The 26,484-nt window shown below is 35.3% G+C and overlaps 1 protein-coding gene across 1 annotated transcript in view; it reads right to left on the reverse strand.

Annotated features, from left to right (window-relative positions):
- Window positions 1-26,484, reverse strand: part of RYR2 (ryanodine receptor 2) — a 728,853-nt gene that overhangs the window by 358,723 nt on the left and 343,646 nt on the right. The window contains exons 11-15 of the mRNA XM_073878937.1: window positions 26,210-26,284; window positions 20,351-20,507; window positions 10,924-11,088; window positions 6,470-6,591; window positions 2,180-2,363 (exon numbers count right to left, since the gene is read on the reverse strand). Coding sequence (XP_073735038.1) covers window positions 2,180-2,363; window positions 6,470-6,591; window positions 10,924-11,088; window positions 20,351-20,507; window positions 26,210-26,284 — 703 coding nt within the window. The remainder of the gene's footprint in view (window positions 1-2,179; window positions 2,364-6,469; window positions 6,592-10,923; window positions 11,089-20,350; window positions 20,508-26,209; window positions 26,285-26,484) is intronic.

Raw genomic sequence — 26,484 nt, forward strand, 5'->3', positions numbered from 1 at the left:
CCCACCACTCCAGCAACCCTCAGTTTGTTTCCTGAGATCAAGAATTCCTCATATCAGTGAGGTCATATGATACATGTCTTTCTCTGATTGACTTATTTCACTCAGCATAACACCCTCCAGTTCCATCCACGTCGTTGCAAATGACAAGATCTCATTCCTTTTGATGGCTGCGTAATATTCCATTGTGTATATACCACTTCTTCTTTATCCATTCATCTGTCGATGGACATCTTGGCTCTTTCCACAGTTTGGCTATTGTGGACATTGCTTAAGCCTGAGTTCTAACCACTCCTTTGAGTTGCTCATCACTGAGTGCTCCCATGGATATGCATGATTCACATGTTAATAAACACCTTGTTTTCTCTTATATATCTGTCTTTTGTCACTCTAATCCGCAGGACCCCAACCAATGAACCTAAGAGGAGTAGAGGAAAATGACTTCTTTTCCTCTCCTAGAAAAGTTTAAGAGCTATGAATTCTTGTTCTTAGGGTAGGCATGATTATGATCATGATCATTATCATTATTTTTAATATTAAATGAAAGAGCTAATAAATGAAGCAAAGCTCATGAAAAGAGATCTTTGAAGCAAATAAAAATGCATTATAGGGCTTTGTAAGAGACTGTCTACATTTGAAATTATGCTTTTATTATTACTAGATCAAGGTTGCCAAAAGCACATGAAAGGAGGAGCTGGTTCAAGTTGACTGATCAAGGAAACCTATTTCTCACAGCATTGTAAGAGGTGCCATGAACCTATGCACATTTCTAGGTCCCCATCTATGCTGTCTTCCATGAGAAATTGAAAAAAAAATCCAAATCAATACTTCAAAATTTCACAGCCCAGTATTTCATTTTAGTTTTTCAGGATACTAAGTGAATGCAGCATAGTCTAACATTTTGGCACACATCAAATGTAAAGGACCCAACAAACTACTCCATGTTGTTACTGACTCGTGCTGACCTGCCCTGTGCTTTCATACCACTACGGTCTCTAAACACATCAGTTTTTTGTATACACAGTGAAAAGTCCTCATAAATTAATGTGAATTTCAAAGGCCTTTGATGGAAAATCAGGAAATGGTTTTCAGACTAGAACAATGTAGAGTTAGGGCTTATGGGTCCTCAGCAATATTCTCTAACCTTTTTTCTTAGATACTTTTACAAAGATACTTTTACTCAGACACATTCATTATTCCACATACAGGGAACACTGAGAATGGGGACACCTGCTGAGCTAGCCTGATCCGCCAGCTCACCTCTGACATCCTCCCACTGAAACTCTTGAATATATGGTACTAATGCCAACACTCATTTTAGGATCGTTAAACATATCCCTCGGTCCTTCTGTTATTCTGTCTATAAAACATGGCACTTGAGCTCTTTTTAACCAGAATGTGCATGAAATAAAATCACACACAAAAACTGAATGCACATAAAAGTAATAAGTGGAGTTTCTCTAAGCAGAGAGCCCTGAGTTCTGCCTCCCCAGGTTGGCCTGCCCTCTCCTGGGCAGATTCCCTCCCAATACAAAGCTTCCTGTGGACCCTCAGGCACGTCCAACTAGCCTCAAGAACCTGAACAGTCTAAACACCTTCTTGTTGGGTTGCCTGGGTGGCTCAGTTGGTTAGGCAACTGCCCTTGGCTCAGGTCATGATCCTAGAGTCCCAGGATCGAGTCCCGCATCGGGCTCCCTGCTCGGCAACGAGTCTGCTTCTCCCTCTGACCCTCCCCCCTCACATGCTCCCTCTGTTTTTCTCATTCTCTCTCTCTCAAATAAACAAAATCTTAAAAAAATAAAAATAAAAAAACAAAATTAAAAAAAAAAAAAACCTTGTTTTTCAAAGCCTGTATTCATTTAGACACTTCAAGATACTGTGTTTATATAACAAACATGAAGTAAACTGCAGTGCAATGAATGATCAGCATAAAGGCTGAGCAGACAGCAAAATAAAATGTCCTTTGCCAGGGGAAGAAAGTGTTCCATTTTTTTTTTTTTTAAATGAGAACTCCCTGACAGAGAAACAAAAATAATTGCAGGATTCCTCCAAGGTCTGGTTCCCTTATGCCATAGTTTACCTGCTCATCCAACTCAAAATGCAAACTGTCAGAGAATTTCCCTACAGAGAAGTTGTTTTCCTAAGACAGTAGCATAAAAGATAAATGTTGGCAGAAACTCACCTCTTCCTGGAAGAGATTCTGCCGGTTCTTTAAAGCTCGTAATCTGTTCTGCTTGTCTTCATGCTCTAAATGCTCATCTGGGGGGTGAAAGTAGCCAATCAGGTCCTGCAGACTTAGACTCACAGATTCTATAGGGAGGTCCACTGTGGAAGCCTTCACTTTTTTGCTGAGTGCATCAAGGCCCCTAAAATAAATAGCAAACATTTCTCTATATCAGCGATCTGCAATCATTATTTTTTAGACCATAGAGAATGCAAAGCTTTATTTTCTCTCCCAACACCACTGTAAAAGGAACCCATAGGCAAGGTCCTAGTTTTCCTCAAACAGCAATAATTAATATTTTCAAATAAAAAATTCTAAATTTTGTCAAGTATGTATGATGCTATATTAAAAGCACCAGTATCAAGAGAAACTCACCTAGACAAAAACCTGAAGGGCATTGAGAACCAATTCCTACAAAGCCAACGGTCTCAATATTCAGAAACCAATTGTTTTTCACTTTAAATCACTACATACACTTCAAGGTTTAAGATGCAGCTTCCCAGCTTCATAATTCTGACTTCACTTGTTCTGTTTTTTTTTTTGTTTCTGGAGAAGGAACTGTTAACTGCTACATAATCAGTGACCCTCACTGCCATTCTGAAAATTCCTGCCTGTTTAAAAATACATTCCAGTGATGTTAATTTTTAAAGTTTTCTCATTAATCAGAAAATAATATATTAAAATGTTTTTCTCTTATTGGACAAAAAAAGTATTTACAATTGGATTAAGAAATATCGTGGTGCATTTTCTTTGAAGAAAAACCTATTACTGGCATGTCAATGTGTTAATTCATTAAGCTTTCCGAGATTCTGAGTTTTAAAATTCATAGCTTTGAATGTATCTGGAAAGAACTTTAAAATATGGTATCTGTAAATCAAAATCATTTCAAAATAAGGGGTGCCTGGGTGGCTCAGTTGGTTAAGCATCTGCCTTCGGCTCAGGTCATGATCCCAGGATCCTGGGATTGAGCCCCATATCGGGCTCTCTGCTCAGCGGGGAGTCTGCTTGTCCCTCTCCCTCTCCCTCTGCCTGCCGCTCCGCCTGCTTGTGCTCTCTCTTTCTGCCAAATAAATAAATAAAATGTTCAACATCATTTTAAAATAAGAAGTTTATTAAAAAACACACGACACCATAAAAGAATGGGAGAATGCATATACTATAGTTGATATAGCAGTACTCGTATTAGGCATGACAAAATTTAATGCATAAAATATTATATTTCTTTTCCTGCTCTCTGCAACAGTAAAATTATGTGGCAATATTTTATTCCAAGGAAATGTTCCTGGCTAATTATCTGTTTTAGAATTTACATTTTAAAAACAATTAAGGGCCTCATAAATGATAATTAGCTTATCTTTGAATCGACAATGCTCACAAATATAATTAAAATGTATCACCAATTAGAGATTACAAATAATTTTGAAAGAGTTGACTTCAGCCTTATGAAGAGTAGAAATACAAAAACTGTACAACTCTTTTTGTCCAAAATTGCCAATTACAATAGAACTATTTAGTTTTATCGTCTCTATAAGTCTTTCTATGCCCAAAAACTAAGAGAAATGACTTTTCAGAAGAAAATTCTTTCTCCCCTTTTACAATGAAAATTTATATACGATATACTTCTATTCTAAACATTTTATCCTATTACACTTTAGTTGAATCATAAATGTAATTATAAAGAAGTCAAACTCAACTCTCACACTAAAGTGAATGAAATTCAAAAGTGATTCAAATATAGTATCTACATTTTTTTAAAGATTTTTTTTTTATTTGAGAGAGAGAGAGAAAGCGTGCCAGTGTGTGGGCCAAGGACCCGTGTGTGTGAGCAGGAGGCTAGTGTGGGAGGGGAGATGGACAAGCAGACTCCATACTCAGTGTGAGCCTGACAGGAACCTCAATCCCATGACTCCAAGATCATGACCCAAGTCAAAACCAACAGCTGGACACTCAACCGAATGAGCCACCCAGGTGCCCTATCAAATACAGTACCTACATTTTTAAATGTAAAAAGAAATAATATATTCAACTTAATAACCTAAAAACTGACATTTATCTGCTATTAGCAATGTAACCATTAAATTACTTTCTAGAAGCCTCTTGTCAAATACCATCCAAGATTCCTAGAGTTGTTAATTATGTTAAGTTTTACAACACCTGTCTCCTATGAAGACATTCACCATCTTAATGTATGAACAAAAAAATGAAGAGAAAAAAATAATTGAGGAAAACCAAAGCTGGTAGAATCATACTATATCAGAGCAAAAATTAAAGCTATGAATTTCATCTCTACATTCTGTACTTTGAAGATTAAACAATATTACTACCAAACACAGATTCCTCCCTAATATAACTTACTTTCAGAAAACATTCACTAATCTACCCAAAGGAAAAGAAGGTTTAATATGTTTTTCTTGCAGTCGAGAAAAATAGAATCCCTTCTCACAACACAAATGCAAACACACACATATACAATTCCATCACCACCATCACCACCACTACCCTGACCTGGAAGACAGAGACCAGAAGGGTCACAGAAAATAAACTGAGGGGCGCCTGGGTGGCTCAGTCAGTTAAGCATCTGACTCTTGGTTTCGGCTCAGGTCATGATCTCAGGGTCCTGAGATCAAGCCCCACCTCAGGCTCCATGCTCAGTGTATAGTCTGCTTAGAATTCTCTTTCTCCCCCGCTGCCCCTCCCCACATTCAAGCATGCACTCATGTACTCTTTCTCTCTAAAATAAATAAAATCTTAAAAAGAAAAGAAACTACATAAGAAAACACAAATGAAGAAAAACTAAATGACCTTGACTTTCACTCTAAGAAATAAAAAACAGAAGTCTGCCTATGCATTTTTTAAAAATTAGACTCTTAACAGTAAATAAGCCTACATTAATAAAACAAATACTTAAAAATAATTTACTTTGAGAAATACATTGGTGCCAATATTGTAAAGACATGGAGATTTTAAAGAATTTTGGTGCTTTCATGAATATTACGGAAGGATCAAATTATTTTACCTAAAATAACATACCCTTTAAAATATTCTGTAATTATGTAAAATGTTTCAAAGTTTCTAAGATAGGGCGCCTGGGTGGCTCAGTCGTTAGGCGTCTGCCTTCGGCTCAGGTCATGATCCCAGGGTCCTGGGATCGAGTCCCACAGCGGGCTCCCTGCTCGGCGGGAAGCCTGCTTCTCCCTTTCCCACTCTCCCTGCTTGTGTTCCCTCTCTCACTGTCTCTCTCTCTCTCTGTTAAAAAATAAATAAAATCTTTAAAAAAAAAAGTTTCTAAGATATATTAAAGAACTGTATAAATTCAGGAAGTCTAATAGTTCAGTAAATACTAATAAGCATATAAGTAAAACTCACATATATAAAAAACATGAACATGATGAATTAAATTATATAATAGGAAAATCACAAAGAAAAACAAATCTGGTCAACAAAGATGAAATACCTATTTTCACAATTCTTGAATAAATTCAACTTAAAAAATTACTATAAATACATACATCTATCTGTATATACATACACACACATAAATTTTTTTCCATCAAATTGGCAAGTTTAAAGAGACATAGGTAAATCCATCACAAGCCAGAATGTATACTGGTATAATGTTACCAGGAAACACCTTGACCACAAGCTTGATTTAGTTTGTAGATATGCAACTGTTTCCATTATGAAGTAGGAAAAGTTATTTACTACAAGAATCACCTATAAATACCATTCAAGGGGTACCTGGGTCGTTCAGTTGGTTAAGTGTCCGACTTTTGATTTCAACTGAGGTCATGATCTCAGGGTTGTGAGATGGAGCCTTGCGTTGGACTCCACACTGGGCATGGAGCCGGCTTAAGATTCTCTCTCCCCCTCTCCCTCTGCTCCTCCCCACACCCTTTAAAATCAATACATACATACAGTTCAAAACTCACAAGTATCTACGCTTCATTACCCTCTGTGTGAAAGGAAATTTAAACAGTTCCAGCATAAGGGTATATTATAGAATAATCCTGAATTACAGTTATGAATTATAAGTTACACACAAAATTTCTAAAAATCACATTCCCTTTTTATTCTCATAAAAGTTTATTTATGAGAAAGACATAAAATCATCTATCATTTTCTAATGTGTACTGCCAACCCACCAAATCACAGGTTTTCCACCATCGTATATTTTAGAATTGTGTATTTGTAAATCCAATAAGGACATTGAAATAAAATATCAAACCACTACTACAAAAGAAAATGTACCTTATAAATCTATTGAAAAGGAAGACTGTGCTCCGGATGACTCGTGCAGTCCGTGATTCTTCATGCTGAGATCTAGATAAATTTAAGCCATCATCCATGTGGCCTTCATGATGCATAATAGCCTGTAGAAATGCAGAAATAACATCATTACTCCCATCTCCTTTCTAAATGGGTGTTAAGAAGATGTGCACTCCAAAGGTAAGCCCTAACAATAAATAGAATCAAAAGGCAGGTACAAGGGGCAATAAGCTGATGTGTACATTTAAAATAATAGGCGCAGGTCTCGTACAAACCACTCAATATATTCATTGAGTTTTTCTTTTAAAAAGAATGAGTCAGTAAATGAGTCCAACAAAACAGACACCAGAATGTTCGCACATATCTATGTTCAGTGACTGAACTACAGTCTAAGCAAACTCTGAACAAAGCAGTAAAGGAAAACATTGCATTGGTATGTCAATTAGACAGCAGTTCTGAACAAAGACTGAGTAATAAGTAATGATCATTGTTTCTAAGGCAACAAAGTTCTTTAAAAAATGCAATATTATTAGTTCTTTGGTTAGGCTTTGTGTTTCTGAACTCTCTAGGGAAGTAATAAGTGTAGAAATCTTAGTTGAACAGCTAAATGAATGTACCATGCAACCAACACCCCAATCATGAGAGAGAACATTACAGTACCTTAAAGTCTCCCCTAGTGCTCCCTCCCGGCCCCATCCTCTACACTGCTCCCCACCTTCCCAACTCTTCATAGCAAAGGTCAGTTACGTACTACACATAAATGGTACTATGTGTCTCTAGCTTCCTTCATTCAGTGCTTGTAGCAAGACATTTCAGCACATCTAAGCAGGTGTACTGAACTAAAATTAATAACTAGAATTAAAATTATACACAATCTAGAAAGTAAAGAGGAACTCTTTAGACCAAAATCAATGAGACAGAGCTATGTCTGTATTCAAAGGCAACTCTGTAGCCTAAATGTCTTCATTGACAAAGAAAAAAAAATGATTAAAATGAAGGAACATATTACCTGTTGTAAGACTCAAGAAAAGAAAAACGAAATGGAAAAGTGGAATTAATGAAGATAAAAGAGGAATTAATGAACTAGAAACCAAATTAAGTGCTAAAAAGGATAACCTAAAATTTAATTCTTTGAGGAGATAAACCTTTCACAAGCCACGCTAAAGATAAAATTTTTAAAAAGAAAAAAAAAAACAGAATAAGACATAAGACACAAAAGACATTAAAACTGTAGCACTGTCATAAGTCAATACTATTTACAACTCAATGGCAAAAAATGTAATATCCCAGAGGAAACAGATGGCTTCCGAGCAAATTAAGAATCAAATAAATAAGCTGATCTCATCAAATTTTCTACTTTAAAAGAGACTAGAAAGGAAATTAAAGAGTTAATATTTAAAAGATCCTAGGTTTCCACATGAGCTCTAATTAATCTTCAAAGAACAGATAATTTTCACAGTAAACTAGTCCTGACCAAAGGTCAGGAAACTATGGCCTGTTGCCTTTTTTTTTTTTTTAGTACAGTCTGTGAGCTTTAAATGAATTTTACATTTTTAAATGGTTGAAAAAGAACAGAAACAGAATATTTTGTGACATATGAAAATTCCATGAAAATTCAAATTTCAGTATCCTTAACAAAGAAAAGTTGATTTTATCTCTGAATATATAATAATTCTAATAATAAGTGGATAAGATCTAATATTTTAAAAGCATAATAAACTATGGCCAAATAGAGTTTCATCTATGTCTTTAAGGATTCTTCAATATCGTAATGTCCATTACCTTATTTATCAACAAATTGAAGGACACCAAAACATGATTTATAATTCCTTTAATTGATAAAATTCAGCAATAATTCCTAAGTTTTTAAAAAGCCAGAAAAACAGGAATAGCAGGATATCACTTACATATATAAACTATTTCAATTGTCCACAGGATACAAGAAGGTATAAGTTCTGTGAAACAGGAGTGAAGATTCACAGTAAGAAAGTACACAAGATGAGCAACCAGAATAGATGAAAAACAGAAAGCTGACATATAGTGACTGGGGGCGAGATCATGAAATACTACAAGAAAAGTGAAATTTCAAAGGCACTGAAAGAACTTAAGGAGACAAGTACCCAAACACAACAAAGTGAGTGATTTGGAGGACACACTGAGAAGCCAGATCTAGAAAACAGGAAGAAATTGAAGACAGAAAGAGAAGATGGTTGACATGGAGAAGAGGAATGAACCCATTTCCTGAGAAACTAACAAACAGAAGGAAAACAGACACTAAAGATATGGTAGTACAATGCTCTCAGTTCTAAAAAGACCTACGTGTGCTAATCAAAAATTCTTGGTGACATGTTTTCATATAAACTGTATACTATTTGTAATATTCTCGTGTGGCCCGTGCATCACTCTGCAATCAATAAATTTATATTTCTGCAGCAAAATATGAATATTCACATGATGTGGGATACGTGTGTGTGTGTGTGTGTATGCATGCATACATACACTATGACCACACTGAAGTCTTCCCCTAAGGATTTACTATACTTGATAGTTCTCCAAGTGGTAATAAGTCTACAGCAGAGATTTTATTACATTATCTCTTCTATGGCCTATAAAGTCTTTCTTTACCTTAAGACTGGTTAGCTTCTCAACACCCTTAGCTTTCTAAAAGAAAAGCTCTATGCTAGCCTATGATGGTGAGTCTAAGTCCCACTTTGACTTTGACCCATGGCTAAGGAATAAGATAGTGGTGTAATGATTAAGAACCCTAGAATAACTGCAATGGACTGAAGACAGAGAAAGGAATGATTAAGCGGGGATTGGGTTTGTCATGGTAAGAAGACTGGAATTACCACAGGAAGTAAAGCTCAGCCATGACACATTTCAAACATGGCGGTCATAAAGCCAGAATAGATTGGAGAGAAGTAAAACTGAAGGCAGGCAGAGACGCTGGTTAAGAGACTCTGGAAATAGTGCACACAAAGGATGAAAAAGACTGAACTAGATCTGTAGTGGGGGGCAGAGGGAATTACTTTGAGGTACACTCAGAAGATAAAATTTCCAGGGCTTGGTGTCTTCATTGAACTCAGCAGAATGAGGAAAAGTAATTGTGGAGACTCCTGGTATTTAATTCCCATACAACATATTTAAAAGACATATGCAGAGTTTGGTTTAAAATGTTCCTATTTACAATAAGCCAGAAATCATCTTATTTGCAACTATTTAAATTTATAACAAAAACTATGCCATGCGGTGTGTGGTTTTAAAAATCCATTCAAGTGGTACTTGGGCAAAAAAAGATTGAAGACAATTGTTTAAGCCATATATATATATATAATTTTTTTTTTTGCATTTACCACTTAAGTATAGAGAATGGGGAAATGGCACCCAAAGTTTCTAGTGATCTTCTGATTAAAACTTATTTCTATCTTTGCAAAAATATGACAGGGCCCCCGGGTGGCTCAGTGAGTTAAGTGTCCTACTCTTGGTTTCAGCTCCGGTCACGGTCTTGGGGTCCTGGGATTGAGCCCTGCATCAGGCTCTGCACGCAGTTGGGAGTCTGCTTGGGATTCTCTCTCCCTGCTCCTCCCCCCAATAAAATCACCATCCATAAAATGGAATAAAAAGTCCTGCACAAATCTCATCCCCAGTATCACAAGCAATGATAGTATTTATCTTTCAGGGTGGTAGTAACTGGAAGGAAGCATGGGGTGGGCGAGAAGGGGTGGCAGAAAGTGTTTCTAAAATATGTAAATTTAAATTTTCTAGAGCACACATCAAAAAAAGTTTTTTTTGAAAAAAGGTAAAATTTTCATTATATATTTGATTTACCCTCATATATCCAAAATATTATTTCAACCAATAAAAAGAATAAAGTTATTAATGAAGTATTTAACATTCTCTTTTTGTTGCTCTTTGCCTTCAAAATCCAGTGTAATTTTTATACTTATATTTTTATTTTTTATACTTACAGAATATCTTGATTTTGATACCAAATTATTAATGAAAATACTTGATTTGTTTTAGAATTGATGGCATTTAGCATTAGAAAAGTACATTCACATACCTAAGCTCCCAAACATGCACAAAAATCTTCTAATAACTTCATCAAGTATAAGCCTTTAAATTTAAAGTAATTAATTAGGTAGAGAGCATGAGCTCTCCTGCATTGTAGAGACATAACCCTGGCAGGAGCACGGAGAACAAAGTGAAATAGGCAAACTGCTAGAATGCGGAAAAGAGTATATTTCTTGGCTTAATATTTAAAGCCATGATGTAACATCCAGCATTGCTCACCTCACAAAAACCAAAGAGATTATTATGGTGGGATTTGACCTTTTTGCATGTTTAGCAGGTAGCTCAAAGTCTTGTTGTTTGGCGTTTGTGTATTTTTGTCATACAAAATGGCGGCTATAAATTGCGTTTTTACATAATCTTACCTTACGTTGTATGGATCCCATTCTCACTGATTTCACATCCACAGACTGGTAAGTAAGCCACAGGCCTGTATTTATATGTTGTATATAACATACTGAGTCTCCGTATTTTATTTCAGATGTCCCCATGCCATCGACTTCTTTTCTCACCCCTACATCCAATTTTTCCTGAGAAAGAAAAAAAAAAAAAAAAAAGATAAGCAAAAGTCCTAAAAATACTATTTATATTGAAAGAACTTTGCCTTTTTGTAAATATGTTCCTTGAAAAATTCAGCCGTCTGACATCCTTTAAAATAATAATGTCAATTACTCTATTCCAGCAGTTCAACTGATACTGAAAATCAAAGTGGGAAATTATAAAGATAAACAAACCTTGAATTATTCATACTGGTAGAAAATTATTTTGGCCCTAACATAAAATTTTATATTGCTTTATGGCAAACTCCAAACCAGAGATCTTAAAATTAGTAGCTTAGGCTTCATATTCTTTCCAGATTTTTTTTCATTATTGGTGGTTAAGAGCATAGGTTTAGGGGAAAAGAAAATCCAGTTTTGAGTTCAATCTCTGCCACTGATTACCTCTGTGACCTTAAGACAATTTAACGAAATCTTTTAAGCCTCGGGTTTCTCATCTGTAAATAAAGTTAACAGAAGTATCTTGCCGGTAGTATCAGAAAAAATGAGATAATGCACTTAAAGTGTTCAGCCCAGTGCCTGGGATAAAATAAACATTTACATGAATTTTAATGATTCTGACTGTGAAAATGGTGTTGATAATGCTGATGGAGATGTTACTAAGGATGTTAGTAATAGTGATGATTTCTTTTGAACTGATCAAAGCTATCATTCAGTTCCCACAACTACAACTTCCAATGTGGACTCTACAGAACTATTCGGAGCTACTAGGGTAAGCTCCCTGTGCTATGAAGAAACAAGCAATCCTCTGACACTAAATACACAAGTTCCTACTTATTTAAATGCTTCCTCCTTCAACACGCTCTTTCGGTTTTCCCTCCCACACTTAATTCTGGTCTTCAGGCACACATGATGTCTTCAAGTTCTACACAGACCTTAAAATAACAACAAAAAAAAAAAAAAAAAAAAAAACTCATGTTCTTTTGGTTGCATGTACCTCCTTATGTAGTTAAATTTACTTTAAATTTCATCTGTGCCTTTCCTTGTTTGGCTTTCGTAACAGTTACACAAATGGTTTTGAAGATTAGTTTGGAGTAATAGTTACACAATTAGTTGGAAATTACTAATAGTTAACACAAATGTTTTTGAGATTAGGTTGCAGTAAACTTTACAGCTATTATACAAAAAGGAAAGATTCAAGTAAAACATTTTGATAGATTTTGTTCATGTCATTTGCACATTGTACTAACAACTCAAGTGATTACCAACACTCCAACATTTGAAAATTAAAATGAATTGAAATTCTTAATACAGTAAGGTCATATAAGAAAATGAATACAATTATAAGTTGATTTAACCATCATTGCAGATTCTAAGAATCTGCAATAAAACAGATAATTAAGCCATTCCAACTTCATTCTATCAAAGAAGATAAACTACTAATCCACTTACACCAAACCTATCAATGGGAACATTAAATTCTAGGGGAAAAAATAACAATGTAATTATCTCCTCAGAATAAAACAATGAGCTTCTAACATTCTTTTTGTTTTTCTTTTATCCAAGGGAATTAGTTGGTGGTCTATTTATAGACTGTGGACTGTGTTTTGAGAAGTCACAATGACTAATTGTAAAGTTATGCTTTGTCCGGTTTTTATTAAGTAGTTCACATCACTCTCTGGGTTAGAAGTTTTAATCATGACATTGCACGAAGACTGTTGTAGTAACTATCTCTGATCCTCAGCTGAGGGAAGAACTGCTAAAGTAACATTAGAAAAAAGTAAAGTGTGATTATTTGCTGTGTAAAAGAACAAAGGCCATTCATGTTCTTTCCCTTTTTTATTTCCTGTCATTTTCTGTAAGTTAGGTTTAAGAGAAGGAGAAATTCAGGTGAGAATAATCTAGATGCTTTGAACAACTATACGCATAAGCATGAGTCAAGAATGTGACAACTCCTAAAAGCCTCTAACATAAAATTAGCCTATATTACTAGAAATACAGTGTCCAGATTAGGCAAATAATAATTTTACTAATACTCTGTATTAGCTACACTGTATCAAAATTAGCAGCTTTTGGTTTTGGCATCACTTTTTTATTCTTTTTTTCATTCTTTTTTTTTTATTCTTTTGTTTCTGTTTTTGTTTTACTCTGGCTTTAGGAAATGACAGAGCAGTTAAGTTGGACTAATCCTCCCATAGATAGCAATTATGAAATTTAGAAAAAAAAAATACTTTCCAGGATCTGTCTGAAGATGCTTGAGAGGGACCAAAAGCAGGGAGAAACTGGAGAATATCTTTCTCTCTGGAGGAAGAGTACCCAGGTGATTTTTTTAAAAGCTGCCTTTTGCTGTGGGGCATGTGCCCTGCCCAATCTGCCTGCAGATCAGGCAGAAGAAATCTGCTGCTATACTGGCTTGAGATATCAGAGAATACACTTTAGGGCTCACAAGGAGCCGGAAAATTAGATGAGCTAAATCCTGGACCAAAAAAGTATCTGCAAAGTCTGCTTATAAAATTCACCCAAATTCTTGCTGACTGCTAAACTATGCCCCACAGAATGCCAGCAGATGAAAGCTGAAATGAGTGAGCAGAAATACAAGCCACTGCCCACTGCAAAAGAGAGAACAAAACTGGAGATTCAGTCCAACAGGGTTAACTGCTTGCTGAAACTAAAATCATTCTTCAGAAAAAAACAAACAAAACAAAACAAAAAAACAAAAAAACCAAAAACCCTTAACAAAATTAAGAGCTCTATAACCTATCATTTCTAATATCCAGGGTATACTGTCAAAATAAGTAGATATAAAAAAACAACAAAAGGTGATCTACACTAAATTAAGAAAACAGAATCAAATGTGACCCATACCAAAGAAAAAATAGTAACAGGTAATAGAAATGATGCAGAGATAGCCCTTACAATTAGCAACTATTATAAATATAAAATACATTTAAGGACATAAGGGAAAACATATGCATAATGAATAAACTGATGGGAATCTCAGTTGAGAAATAGAAACTATATAAAATGAAATGTATTAGCAAAATGGAAACAATAATTGAAATACAAAATTAATTGAATCAGCTTAACATCAGCTTGGAATTACAGGCTAAGGGGTCAATGAAGTTGAAAGTAGATCAATAGAAATTTTCCAATCTCAATATCAGGCTGCCTTTTCTTTTCTTTTTTTAAGATTTATTTGAGAGAGAATGCACGCATGTGCATGGCGGGGGGGAGGGTGCAGAGGGAGAGGGAGAAGGAGAGAGGGTCCCAAACAGACTCCACCCTGAATGTGGAGCCTAATGTGGGGCTTGATCCCAAGACCCTGAGATCATGACCTGAGCCAAAACCAAGAGTCGGGCACTTAACCAGCTGTACCAAGCAGGCACACCCCCAAGATCAGATTGCTTTTAATAGCACTCTGACATAATAGGCACTTTGCCATTAAGTGGAAACTTTCCTCAAAAGACTACATAAGATTTAATTCCCATACCTCCTTCATTTAACTTAGGAAAGGTTTAGATCTCACTATCATCTTGGTATTCACTAACATCCATAAATTTTTGAATTATCTAATTGTCCATCCTAGAAGAATAATCTTGAGATTTGAGAACCATAAAAATGCTCAAAAAGAAACAACTCTTTTTGACACAGTCTAGAGTTACTGAAAAGACTTCTATTTTTACTATTAGATGATTGTTTGGATAGACATTTTCTCTTTTGCTTCATGGACAACCACAGCATGCTAATACTACAACTATGAGCGAAATGCTGGCATTTTACTGAAATTGCTTCTCAACTGCCTTCTTTCCCACTTGACTATTACTTAGTTTTTCAAGGGCAGGAATCATATGTCTGGTTCCTTCACCTCAATGGCCCATATCCCCAGGAGCAGAATGGTGCCTGCAAATACTAGATTCTCAATAAAGATTTATTAAATGAATACATTTTTGGAAGAAAATCACATACCCCATCAGATTTCCCACAGAAAATATACTTATAAACTACTCCCAATCCTAACATTCAAATAATTCCACTTATGAATGCTTAGAAAATCTAATTTCCTAATGAATATCAAAATGGTTCTAGGGGCGCCTGGGTGGCTCAGTCGGTTAAGTGGCTGCCTTTGGCTCAGGTCATAATCCCAGGGTCCTGGGATGATGGAGTTCTGCATCGGGCTCCCTGCTCAGCGGGGAGCCTTCTTCTCCCTCTGCCTGCCTCTCTGCCTATTTGTGCTCTCTATCTCTCTGTCAAATAAATAAATAAAATCTTAGAAGAAAATGGTTCTAGAATTAGAAAAGATCAGTATGAAAAATATTAAGTAACATTTTGGCATTTGGGCATACCAAACTGGCTCATAAAGCCAAAACTATTTCTGACAACTGTCCATATGAAGTGATACACAGGCATTAGATATACCAAATGAAGCTCATTAAGGTCTTTTTAGAGGAGGGTAAGGGCAGAAGGAGAAGGAGAATCGTAAGCAGGCTCCACACCCAGCATGGAGCCCATGCGGGCCTCGTGCGGCTCGATCTCATGACCCCAAGATCATGACCTGATCCTAAATCAAGAGTTGGACACTTAACCAATTGAGCTACCCAGGCACCCCAAGGCTCATTAAGATTTTTAAATTAGTTAGGTAGGATTATGTTCTTGTTATATGGACAAGGTAGTTCAGAGAGATTCTTCTAGCATTAATTGAAATCATCCTTAAATCCTTCTAAATTATTCCATCAGGTGGCTGACAGGAAGGGGGGAAAAAAGGCTTTATCCTTCAAGGATGGCATGTTTGTTTTTGTCATAGCCAGTTTTCCTTAAGACAAACAATGGTTAAAGTTAGGAAAATTAAAAGGTCAAAATTTTTTTGGCTTCTTTATGGTGTCACACTTAAACATAAAATAGTCACTGAGAACTCGGAGTCTAAAAACGCAAAAGGGTCAGAGAAATTACTGGAACAGAGAGACCAGGCCAAGCTTTGCCCATTCAAAGCAGGGTTATAAAAAAGACACAGCTATTTTTTACCCCTGGTGTTCAGAAATCTCATGAGGAAACACTCTGGTGGGTGGGTTTGTGGAGAGAAGGGCTTTAATAAATTTCTTGTTCTGGAAGGGTCTTTGAGCAGCAGGAAAACAAGATCACAGCACCTTAGGAAAAGCTCTCTGATATCCTGTGTAATCTCCACCCCCTGAGTGTGGGTTGGGCCAACGAACATGATGGGAGAGCACTCATGGTCAGATTACATTACATGGCAAAGGTGGAAAGATCCTGCAGATGTACTCAAGGTCCCTTTCAGTTGACAGTGAGCAAATACCCTGGATGAGTGACAGTTAATCAGGTGAGCCCTTTAAGGAGGACTTAGGCTTTCCCTGAACTCAAAGACGCCAAGCAGCTAGTACCCATGGGGTTCCACCCTAATCACGATCTTCCTTTCCGGCCACTTGCAGGATGGACTCCAGGCTTACTTAACCAGCCCTCACAATCTCATAAGGCAAATTCTCGTAATAAAAATCCCTTATTATACACATATCTCATGCTGGCTCTGCTTCTCTGGTTGAACTTTGACTGATAGACCTCATCTTAACCATAGACGGTTTCAGTGAGCTCATTCTCGGGCTGACTGCCACTAAAAAGGATCAGCATAACAACTCTAACTGAATTTCTGTATCTTCTATGAAACCATAATTGGCATTTTTTTCTATTATGCCATCAACACCCCTTGAAAAAGGGTGACTGAAAAAATGTATTTTGAATTTAATCCTGATTAAATGCAAAATCTATCTCCATCGATGACTTTGTATAACTATTTTGATAAGAAAAAAGCAAATTCTCCACTCTGCTTTTATTTTTTCAGATATTTAATCAATCACTAAACAACCATAACAGATGATCACAGGTGAGCAATGTATCTTTTCTACCTGACATTATCATTATTATTATTAAATCTTTAATTTTCTTATTCAAGAGGGCTTTAGTTTTACTATTTACGTCCAGAGTCTGAAACTGCCACATAATTCATCCAAGCCACAGTTTCTCATCTGCATAATGAAGATTAAAAATATTATCTAAGCTTCATAGGCTTGATCTAGGATTAAATAAGATAACGCAGGTAAGGTGCTTAGCACATTACTTGGCATATAATAAACTGTTAGTTGTTATACTTATTTTCATTGGGTGTGGATATTTTAAAACATCTTAAACATTTTTTGAACCAAAAATTTTAAAAATCCCAAATAAAAATGACATAGATCCATAACCCTTGTCATCTCCACGGCAGTCTTATTTGAGGTAGGTATTCCATAATTTCAGTAGCAAAAGGTTGTTGTTCAGGGTGTGTGGGGAAAAAGAAAACTGGAGAAATATCACCTACAGGGGAATATTTTAGTGGCATATTAAGCTAAAGACAAATTACATCTTGGGGGAAGTACAATACATTTGTAATTGGCAAGACCTACCAATGATTAAAACTGACATTTCAACACACTGGAAAGTGACGGTTCAAGTTTTAGCAGGTAGAGAAACTGAAGAACACTTGGTCTAAGAAAATCTACATGAATCCAATTGAATTCTTCATTATGTAAAATGCTGTCTCTAAAGAAGACCAACATAATCACTTTGCAATATATACATGTGTCAAATCATCACGTTGTATACCTTAAACTTACACAATGTTACATGTCAATTTTATCTCAATAAAGCTGGAAAAAAGAGAACATAGGTTATATTATGAACTATTTTCCACTTTATTCAGTGTATTCTGAAAATATGTACTCACCAACAATTGTTGAGTCTTCTGTCAAATCATGAATTTGAGATTGGGTCCTGAGTGCTCACATTAGTGTCAAAGACATCCCGATGACAATCAAAAAAAAATTCCTCCTTATATTAACTAGAATAGTTTTTTAAAGCCACTTTCACTTATACTTTTAAGAATAATCCTAATGGTTTGCTAAATTTTAAAGTGGTTTCAACAGTTACAGGTAAGTGACTGCTAATGCAAGTACAAAGGATCATGAGAGATGGTTTTTACTTCAGAATTTCCAAAACCATACCCTAAAACCAAGATAAAAGTTGATATTTTCAACCGATCTGGAAAAGTTCAATTTTTCATCAATAATGAATAGTTGATTTGCAACACAGTAGTACATCAATCAAGAGTCATTAATTGTGTACTCAGAATGTATAAAAAAGTCTTTGCCTTCCAGAAATTGAAGTACTCATTATTTTTATTGGAAATAGTATAATAAAAATATATAAAGATATGACAGGCATTTTTAACCTGTCAATAGCACTAAAGGAAAAAAAAGCAACAAATATACCTTTAAGTGAAAAAAAAAAAAATATATATATATATACACACACCTTTAAGTGAACCCTATATTTATTTCAAAGACCAGGGCCATGATCAAATGTAATGAGAGAATCTATTTATACTATATTCTCTAAAATCTTAATATAAAAACAGTATTTTGTTTTAAAAATATATAATTTCATCTATAATTAAAGACTATCTTAATCTGTTTTAGTTGGTTCTAAGTTCAATGCTTCTTTATGATGTAATTGCAGAAAATAATTTTCATCAAATAGATTTCAATTTTAATTAGCTTAAATATAAAAATATGTATATATTTACTAATAACTGAAATATACACTCATACACACAACTGTTTGTAAGGGAATATAATTTTCCCCTTACTACACTTCTTTATCCCCTTTAAAAATTTTCTGTGACTATTATACATAATAAAGAAGTAATTTTAGAAAGAAATAATGGTTACTATTTTTATATTATAAGAAAAAACTTTATTACCTAATTTGCCAGTGATTTTAAAATGAAAATTCTGTGATTCTAGAAACAAAGTATTTTCCTGGCTTTCACCTCTACCTTCACTACTCTCAACCATGTTATCATATACAATTGTCATGGTGAATTTAAAAAGTGGAGTACAGGACAGTGAATTATTAACTACTTGCATATTAGAGTGATTTAATAGGAGATTAACTTTAGAGAAACTGAATAGTTCATTAAGAAGGAACTACTAAGCTCATTCACAGCAAGACCAACTGTGCTTTCCATCTACAGAGATAAAGAGCAACTGCCCACCAGAGGTCCATGAAATAGAGCATTCAGAGCCGTCTATGGGTCCACACAACAAATATACATATGTGAATCCTGTCTGAGATCGTACATTGGGGTTTACCAGCTTCACCTCTCTATTCTCACCATACAGAATAGGAATCTACACTGCTGTGTCTCCCGGAGATCTCTGGGCACCTCCAGAGTCTGGAGCATCTTCCACCACTCTGTATACGGCAAAGCAGGACAACTAACAGAATGGCACTAGGGATGTGTGCTCAGGCTACTACTGTCTTCTCACATTTACTTCTGGACTCACCCAAACTTCCCTTTAGCTATAACAGGGACATCAGGTTTTCCATCTCTGCAACAAAAGCTAATCAGTAATCCAGCCTCATTCCTACCATTATGCTCAAATTTCACATTCCTCATTAGCTTAAGGACACAAGTATATAATTACGATAAAAATGAATACAATAGATGCTTGGCATCTGTCAACTCAACATGTGATTTTCAACTATTCCAGAGATACCTCACTGTTGAGGACATTTGTTATTTTGCTGAAGCCTGAGTGGGAATCCATTGCATTGTGCGGTTGGTATGTTGGCGACCATGCATGATGTACTGAGGGGACCAGCTGTGCTGGAGCACCAGCATTCCAACTTGACCTTGATGCATATGTGTTTTTTCCTATTCTACTCATCATCTGGTTCAGAGGAATTTTTATCGAGATCTAAAGAGTTTTCTTAGAGGATTTTTCCCCCTACAAATGATTCAAAAGACCTAAGAAAAAAGGTCTGCATGTAAGAGCAGATGTGTAAATGTGCCTTTGAGGTTCTGACATGCTTTACCAACATATTGTTACAGGTTTGTGCTAAGTGCCCTTGTCAAAGCTTAAGTAAAACAGAAACAAGCTAGATGCATGTGTTATATGTAAACAACCAAAGAGCTATAAACCAGTTGAGACACCTGGGCAGTTTTAGTGGTTTAGGAAATGAGTTTTACTGGAAAGGAATGGATGGAAGAGAAACTGGAAATTTAGAAATACATGTAAAAAAAAATGCAAAGAGAAATGATACTCACATCCTTTCTCTTTGCATTTCTAACATCAAAAGAAATGGTGCTCGCTTCGGCAGCACATATACTAACATCAAAAGAAATGGGGACATAATTACAGGTGGGGACATAATTACAGGTAATCCAAAAATATATTTTCTGTCTTACCTTGGAAGATCGGAAGGTAAATGCAGTTGATTTTACATCAGCTTTTTCTTTGTCCATGAGTAGAAGGCTTTTGTCTTCCATGAGACTCAAGTATTTTCCTGTTGTGACATGGCGTAGTCGGAAAGGTTGGCCCCATCTTATGTGGCTTCCACTCCACCTAACAAATACAGCTAAGACTTAATCCAATAGCATCCACAACCACAGGAGAAAAAGCAATTAAAATATATGTGTTGGGACAATGAACTTTGCTTAGCATATATTGTCTTATTTAATGTTTCTCAAAAACCTTGTAATGTTGGTGGTATGAATTTCACTCCACAAACAACAAAATGGTGATCCAGTATAAGACTAAGTAAAAGTCAATGTTACACAGCTAATAGTAGCAAAATTTAACACAAAGACTTTGACTTTAACTATAATGCCATCCACGCTATTTACTACCCCATGCAAAAAAGAGCAAGGACTGTGGCCCAAGTTAACATCTAATCTAGTCACAGATATGGAAATTTTAAGTTTCAAGAATACTTTCGAATTTACTAAAAACTTCTGTTGGATTTGCAGACTTGGAAAATAGTGGTAATTCAGTCAATGCCTAATTATGATTAACTGGAACTCATATATATAAAGTATATATTAACTTGAAACCTATTCCTATGCATTGAATTTTAATAATGTGGAACTATATCATTAAAAACTGATCAACAAAAAAGACAAACCAAGAATATGAGAATTCTAAAAAGGTCAAGAGGGGAAAAAAGGAAAAAAATAAAATGCAATAAAGAGCATACAAACTAAGGTTGCAGAAAAAAGATAAAAAGCAAAGTTATGATCATTAAAATCTGCTTTTTAAAATGACTTTTAGATAGGGTAGAGAAGAAAAATCAAGATACAGACCATCCTTGTTTTGCGCAGTGCTGTGTTAAATGAAGGTCGCATGTATCTGAACCTTGTGCTCACTACGGTACGGAAGGAAAACAACGTGATATGCACACCTTTAAAACGGTTATGTGCAAAACAAGGATGGCCTCTTATCACTGATAAAAATATGCTGAAAATCAAATAATTTTTTCAAGAAATAAAAATAAATGAATGAAAAAGATTTACCCTGCATATAAATTCAAAGGGAAATAGTGATGGTAAAGTTGATATTAAACAAATTAGAATTTAAGGCAAAAAGCATAAAGGGGATATAGTCAGGTATTTTATAAAGAGAAAAAAACATACTCTAAAAAGAACATATGTCATGAAGCTTCACAGGGCAATGGAAAAGAGAAAATGAGGCAAAAGAAAAAGATAATTACTTATAAAAACAATTACAGTGGAAGGTTTTATCATTAATGACACAGACAAAAAATGAAAATATGGAAAATTTTACCATGATTTAATTAATAATCTTGTTTTGTTTTGTTTTTAAGATTTTATTTATTTGACAGAGAGAGACACAGCAAGAGAGGGAACACCAGCAGGGGGAGTGGGAGAGGGAGAAGCAGGCTCCCCACTGAGCAGGGAGCCCGATGCGGAGTTCGATCCCAGGACCCTGGGATCACGACCTGAGCCGAAGGCAGACGTTTAAAGACTGAGCCCCCCAGGCGCCCCTAAGAAGCTTGTTTTAATATAAGGTGATCAAAAAGGTCATCAAAAAATATAGGGTCTTTTGTGTTCTACAAATTGAGAATACTTTTTTCAAATTTACCAATCTTAGTAAACTGTAAGTCATTTTATGCTGATTTCCTAACTTGGATTTTTCATTTTGAGTATTAGCAGGGAAAACTAACAGAATACTACTGTGATAAGATTATTACATGGATTTGTTTATAAAGGCAATTAATTTGGACAAGTCTCCCCAGTAAAGTAATAACCGTGTACCAATAAACCCTACTAATAGCACAGTATTGTTAAAAATGAAATTAAAGTTTACCAAGAAGATAATATTAAATCATTTCTAGTCTAGTAAATAAACAAGCTTTGTTTATTCCCCTCTTATTAAATAAGTGTATTCTTCATGTTCTGTGTGGAGCACTGGGTGTTATGCACAAACAATGAATCATGGAACACTACATCAAAAACTAATGATGTAATGTATGGTGATTAACATAACAATAAAAAAATAAGTGTATTCTTTGCAGATGCTATGAGAAACACAATTATTTTTAATATTCACTTTCATTATTTGAAAACCACCTAAATGTTTTTTCCTAAGTAATGACTCATCCTAATCATAAAAAACAACTTCGTTTTCGAAATAGTTCCAAATTTGGACCATGTAATGCTTTGCACTAGATTTTTTAGAGGGTATTCTGGATACTGTGTACAAATCTACTTAATAGGGGCGCATATTTATAAGTACTCCTTTCAGGTCACCAACAGGATTATGTTAGAAATGGAAATGAATTTGGCCAATTATCAGCAAAACACTGTAAAGTCTAAGCACATTTTCTTTAGCATACAGCCATTCAAATTAGCTGGCCTCTAATGCCCATGGCCCAGAAGAAAAGAGAACAAGCCCAGGAGAATCAGAGGGCAGCAAATATTTAGTAAAAACCAAAACCAGTAATAGTAACATAGTGATACAATGCAATTTCCATGGTGACATAACAGAAAACTGTTCCCTATGTATTACCTATATTCACTTGAAATGACCTCAAAGAAACAGGAAGTATTTGGTCACTCTTCATGATACATCCACCTTTGATTTTGTGGGTTCTTTGTAACATATAACAAAGTGGAATCTGAAGTATACTTAATGCATATTTTTAATTGCAATGAGCATTCCTACTACAGAGACCAACGTATATTGTACTTAATATGTTCTTACAGCTTTACATTGGGGTATAATACAGGCATGTGTTTTCTATTATGTTTAGCTCCCAAGGTTAAAACTTACCTTATTAAAATGTTCATGATACTGAAAAATTTTTGACAACATTAATTTTATTTGCAGGAGTATGCAATATAAAATATATAATTACTAGGCTGCATAAATTATATCAAATATATAGTTTGAGACCTGGTTGGAGGAAATAAAAAAGAATATCCCAAATATTATAGTTTAAGTATTGCCCTTTGGGTATAAAATTCTGTTGTAAACATAAGCGGAATCTTTGACTATCATTTTCTAAGTACAAAGAAAAAATGAGTATTTACGCGGCCAATGCATATAAGAAGGCATGTAAACTCAATGCAATCTAATGTGTACCTTTACAATGAAGTCAAAGTAGTTCAAAAATTCAATAGAACTTGAACCTGAAAAAACACTTAACATAATTACATTCATTACAAGTGAACCTCCTGCTTTTCTGCCATAGACTGGAAGATGAAATGGTGTAAATCAAGGTCCGAGTCCAACAGAAACATCTCTCTTTCATTTTTTAAATGGTTTTGAAAAACTACCTGCTCTGCTATTGTTGTCAATTCCTTTTTTCTTGCTGTCATTTGGATTCTGAGGCAATCAGCAGACATGCCCACTTTCACCTCTGGCTGACCTGGAGATCAGGCTCTTTCTATATTCTCTGTCACCCCCATTCAAGTTAAAACAGACCCCACATTTCCCATGTCAAACTTCAAACATTAGGCAACAGTCGAGAAGAAGAATCAAGACCACATAATGCAAGGATGCGCAGGACGATCTGGATTTATGTTATTACAGTTCATCAAAAACAACGTTGACAACAGGCAATTAAAAGGAAGCCCTGCCTGGTTTTCAGGAGTTCGTAACCTTCCGTTTTTTTAATCTACAAAATGAGAGAGATTTAGGGCCTCCTTTGCTCAAAACAAACAAACAAACAAACAAACAAACCCATTTCTCTAAGCACACAATCACGAAGGGGAGGGATATCTACAAATTTGAAAACACCTCTGGAGTCTGTTTTCTAATGGCAGCAACATCTGTCTAAACTTCACTTTTATTGACTATTTCATTTCTCTAATTAAGCTGTCATTTTTATAAAACACAAGGTAAAGGAAATACAGGTAGGTCTTTAAAATCCCTTTCTTTCCCTCAATTCTCTGAATCCTTTATGAAGCACATGAAAGCTTTGAGATCTCCTTCCTTTGCTTTATGAGGCCGCCACTTCTTTTTCCATCTTCAGTGATGCATTTCCAGCAAAATTTTACTTTTAAATTTCAATGCTTACCAAAAGTTTTAATATTTAGGTGATTTCATCAACTATGTATTTACATGGAAGAATTTATTATCAGCTAATTAATAATTAATGGGGTTAATATAGAACTTTTTTAAAGTTACAGACTATCATGAGAAATATAAAAATATTTTACATACATATTTTTGTTGCATAGGTATATGCTAGAGTAAGCAAAAAAAGTCTTTCAATCACAAAAAAATACCATTTGGGATAAAGAACTCTGTCATGGCAGAGTAACAAATATCATGACAATGAGAAAGAGAGTACATAAACTAACACAATAGAATTAAAAAATAATTTACCGTTAAGGAAGACTATGTTCAAGTATTTTTAAATAAACAAAGATGGGTATTAAATCATAGCAGTATTTAGAGTCAATGAGATACTTTTAAAAGAGTGGTATGCTCATTTCATTCTAAAATATCACTACCTTTAATACACCATAAGTTATATTCTATGCATCTATTTAAACTGATAATGAAAAAAAAAACAGCAATGAAAAATGTGCATTTCAAACCTTACAATGCTCAAGGACATCTTTCAAATTTTTTCAAAACTGATGTGTGGGATATCTAAGCCAAAACAACTGAAGACCACTAAACTATTTTAATCATCCTTAGATAAGCAATAATCTCAAAACAGTAGGCCTTACAAAGCTAGCTATTCTATATAAGATAGTTCCCTACAGCCATTCATGGAAACTATAACCTTAAATCAATAATTTCCTAAAAGTGTAATGTAATTGGGAACAAATACACTGAAAACTTATTGCTTTGTAGGCAAAGGAACGAGCCTTCCAACCAACAAAAAAAATCTGACCAATATTTTAATTCTTTTTTTTTTTAAAGATTTTATTTATTTATTTGAGAGAGAGAGAGAGAATGAGAGATAGAAAGCACGAGAGGGAGGAGGGTCAGAGGGAGAAGCAGACTCCCTGCTGAGCAGGGAGCCCGATGTGGGACTCGATCCCGGGACTCCAGGATCATGACCTGAGCCGAAGGCAGTTGCTTAACCAACTGAGCCACCCAGGCGCCCCCAATATTTTAATTCTACTTAAAATAATTCAAAATGACACCTTTATCATCATTGCATTATCTATAGGAACTAAAAGTCAACCTCTGAACAACGTTTTGAAGCCACCAAAAAGAAAAAAAAAAAGAATATGAATATATATATTTGTTTGTATATACACAGTGACTTTGTATTGCAATCCACATTTCTTCCTCAGCTATCAAGGTGTTTGTAAATAAGGAGAATGGCTGTCAGTAACGACCCTTGCACTCTCGTTCATGTTCAAGTTTCCTGTTTTACATGGGCCTTTAGACTGTTAAACCCAGACAATGTCAGGCCTGAAATGCGTTAAAAGGCTTGCAAACCATTTGTCCTCTTTCCAAACCTTACGTCACTCTGTCCTAGGAGCACCTTCTGATAGGAGATGCGCAGACGGGAATGAGAGGATGTTACCAAAACAAATCAGGCTAAAGACAGGAGCAGATCATACAGAATTACTGCATACCGCGTAGTGAATTTAAGCTAAAGAAAGCGAAATAAAGGTAGGCAAAAGGGCAAGAAGAAACACTCCACCACTTTCTCAGTGTTTCATTTGCTTGTTTGCTGTGGTTATTAGTGTGAGCTTTCACATAAAAGCTCAAGTCCACAGCACTGGAAGTATTTAGTACACGTGAAGCACTCAGCTGTATTTACAAATTCTACTTACGCAACTCTTAGTGTCTCTAGTCTCCACAGGGAACGTGCATGAACAGATACAGCACCACCTTCATAGTGAACAGTTCTGGTTAAAAAAAGAGAAAAAAAAGCCCAATTTTAACATGTGTCATTCTTGGACTCTGCTTTCTCAAGTCAATTACAAGAGAAAAACTAATGGAAGGCCTTTAGATAAAGTTATACTTTGTGGCATGAGACAGTATAGCTGGAAATAAAAATAAGAGAAATAACAGTAACAGTGATCAAGGTAAATTTGCCCTGAACAAT

Source organism: Callorhinus ursinus, unplaced genomic scaffold, assembly GCF_003265705.2.
Source record: "Callorhinus ursinus isolate GAN/ISIS: 27379988/994484 unplaced genomic scaffold, GSC_fseal_2.0 scaffold32, whole genome shotgun sequence".
In the NCBI taxonomy this organism is placed as follows: Eukaryota; Metazoa; Chordata; class Mammalia; order Carnivora; family Otariidae; genus Callorhinus; species Callorhinus ursinus.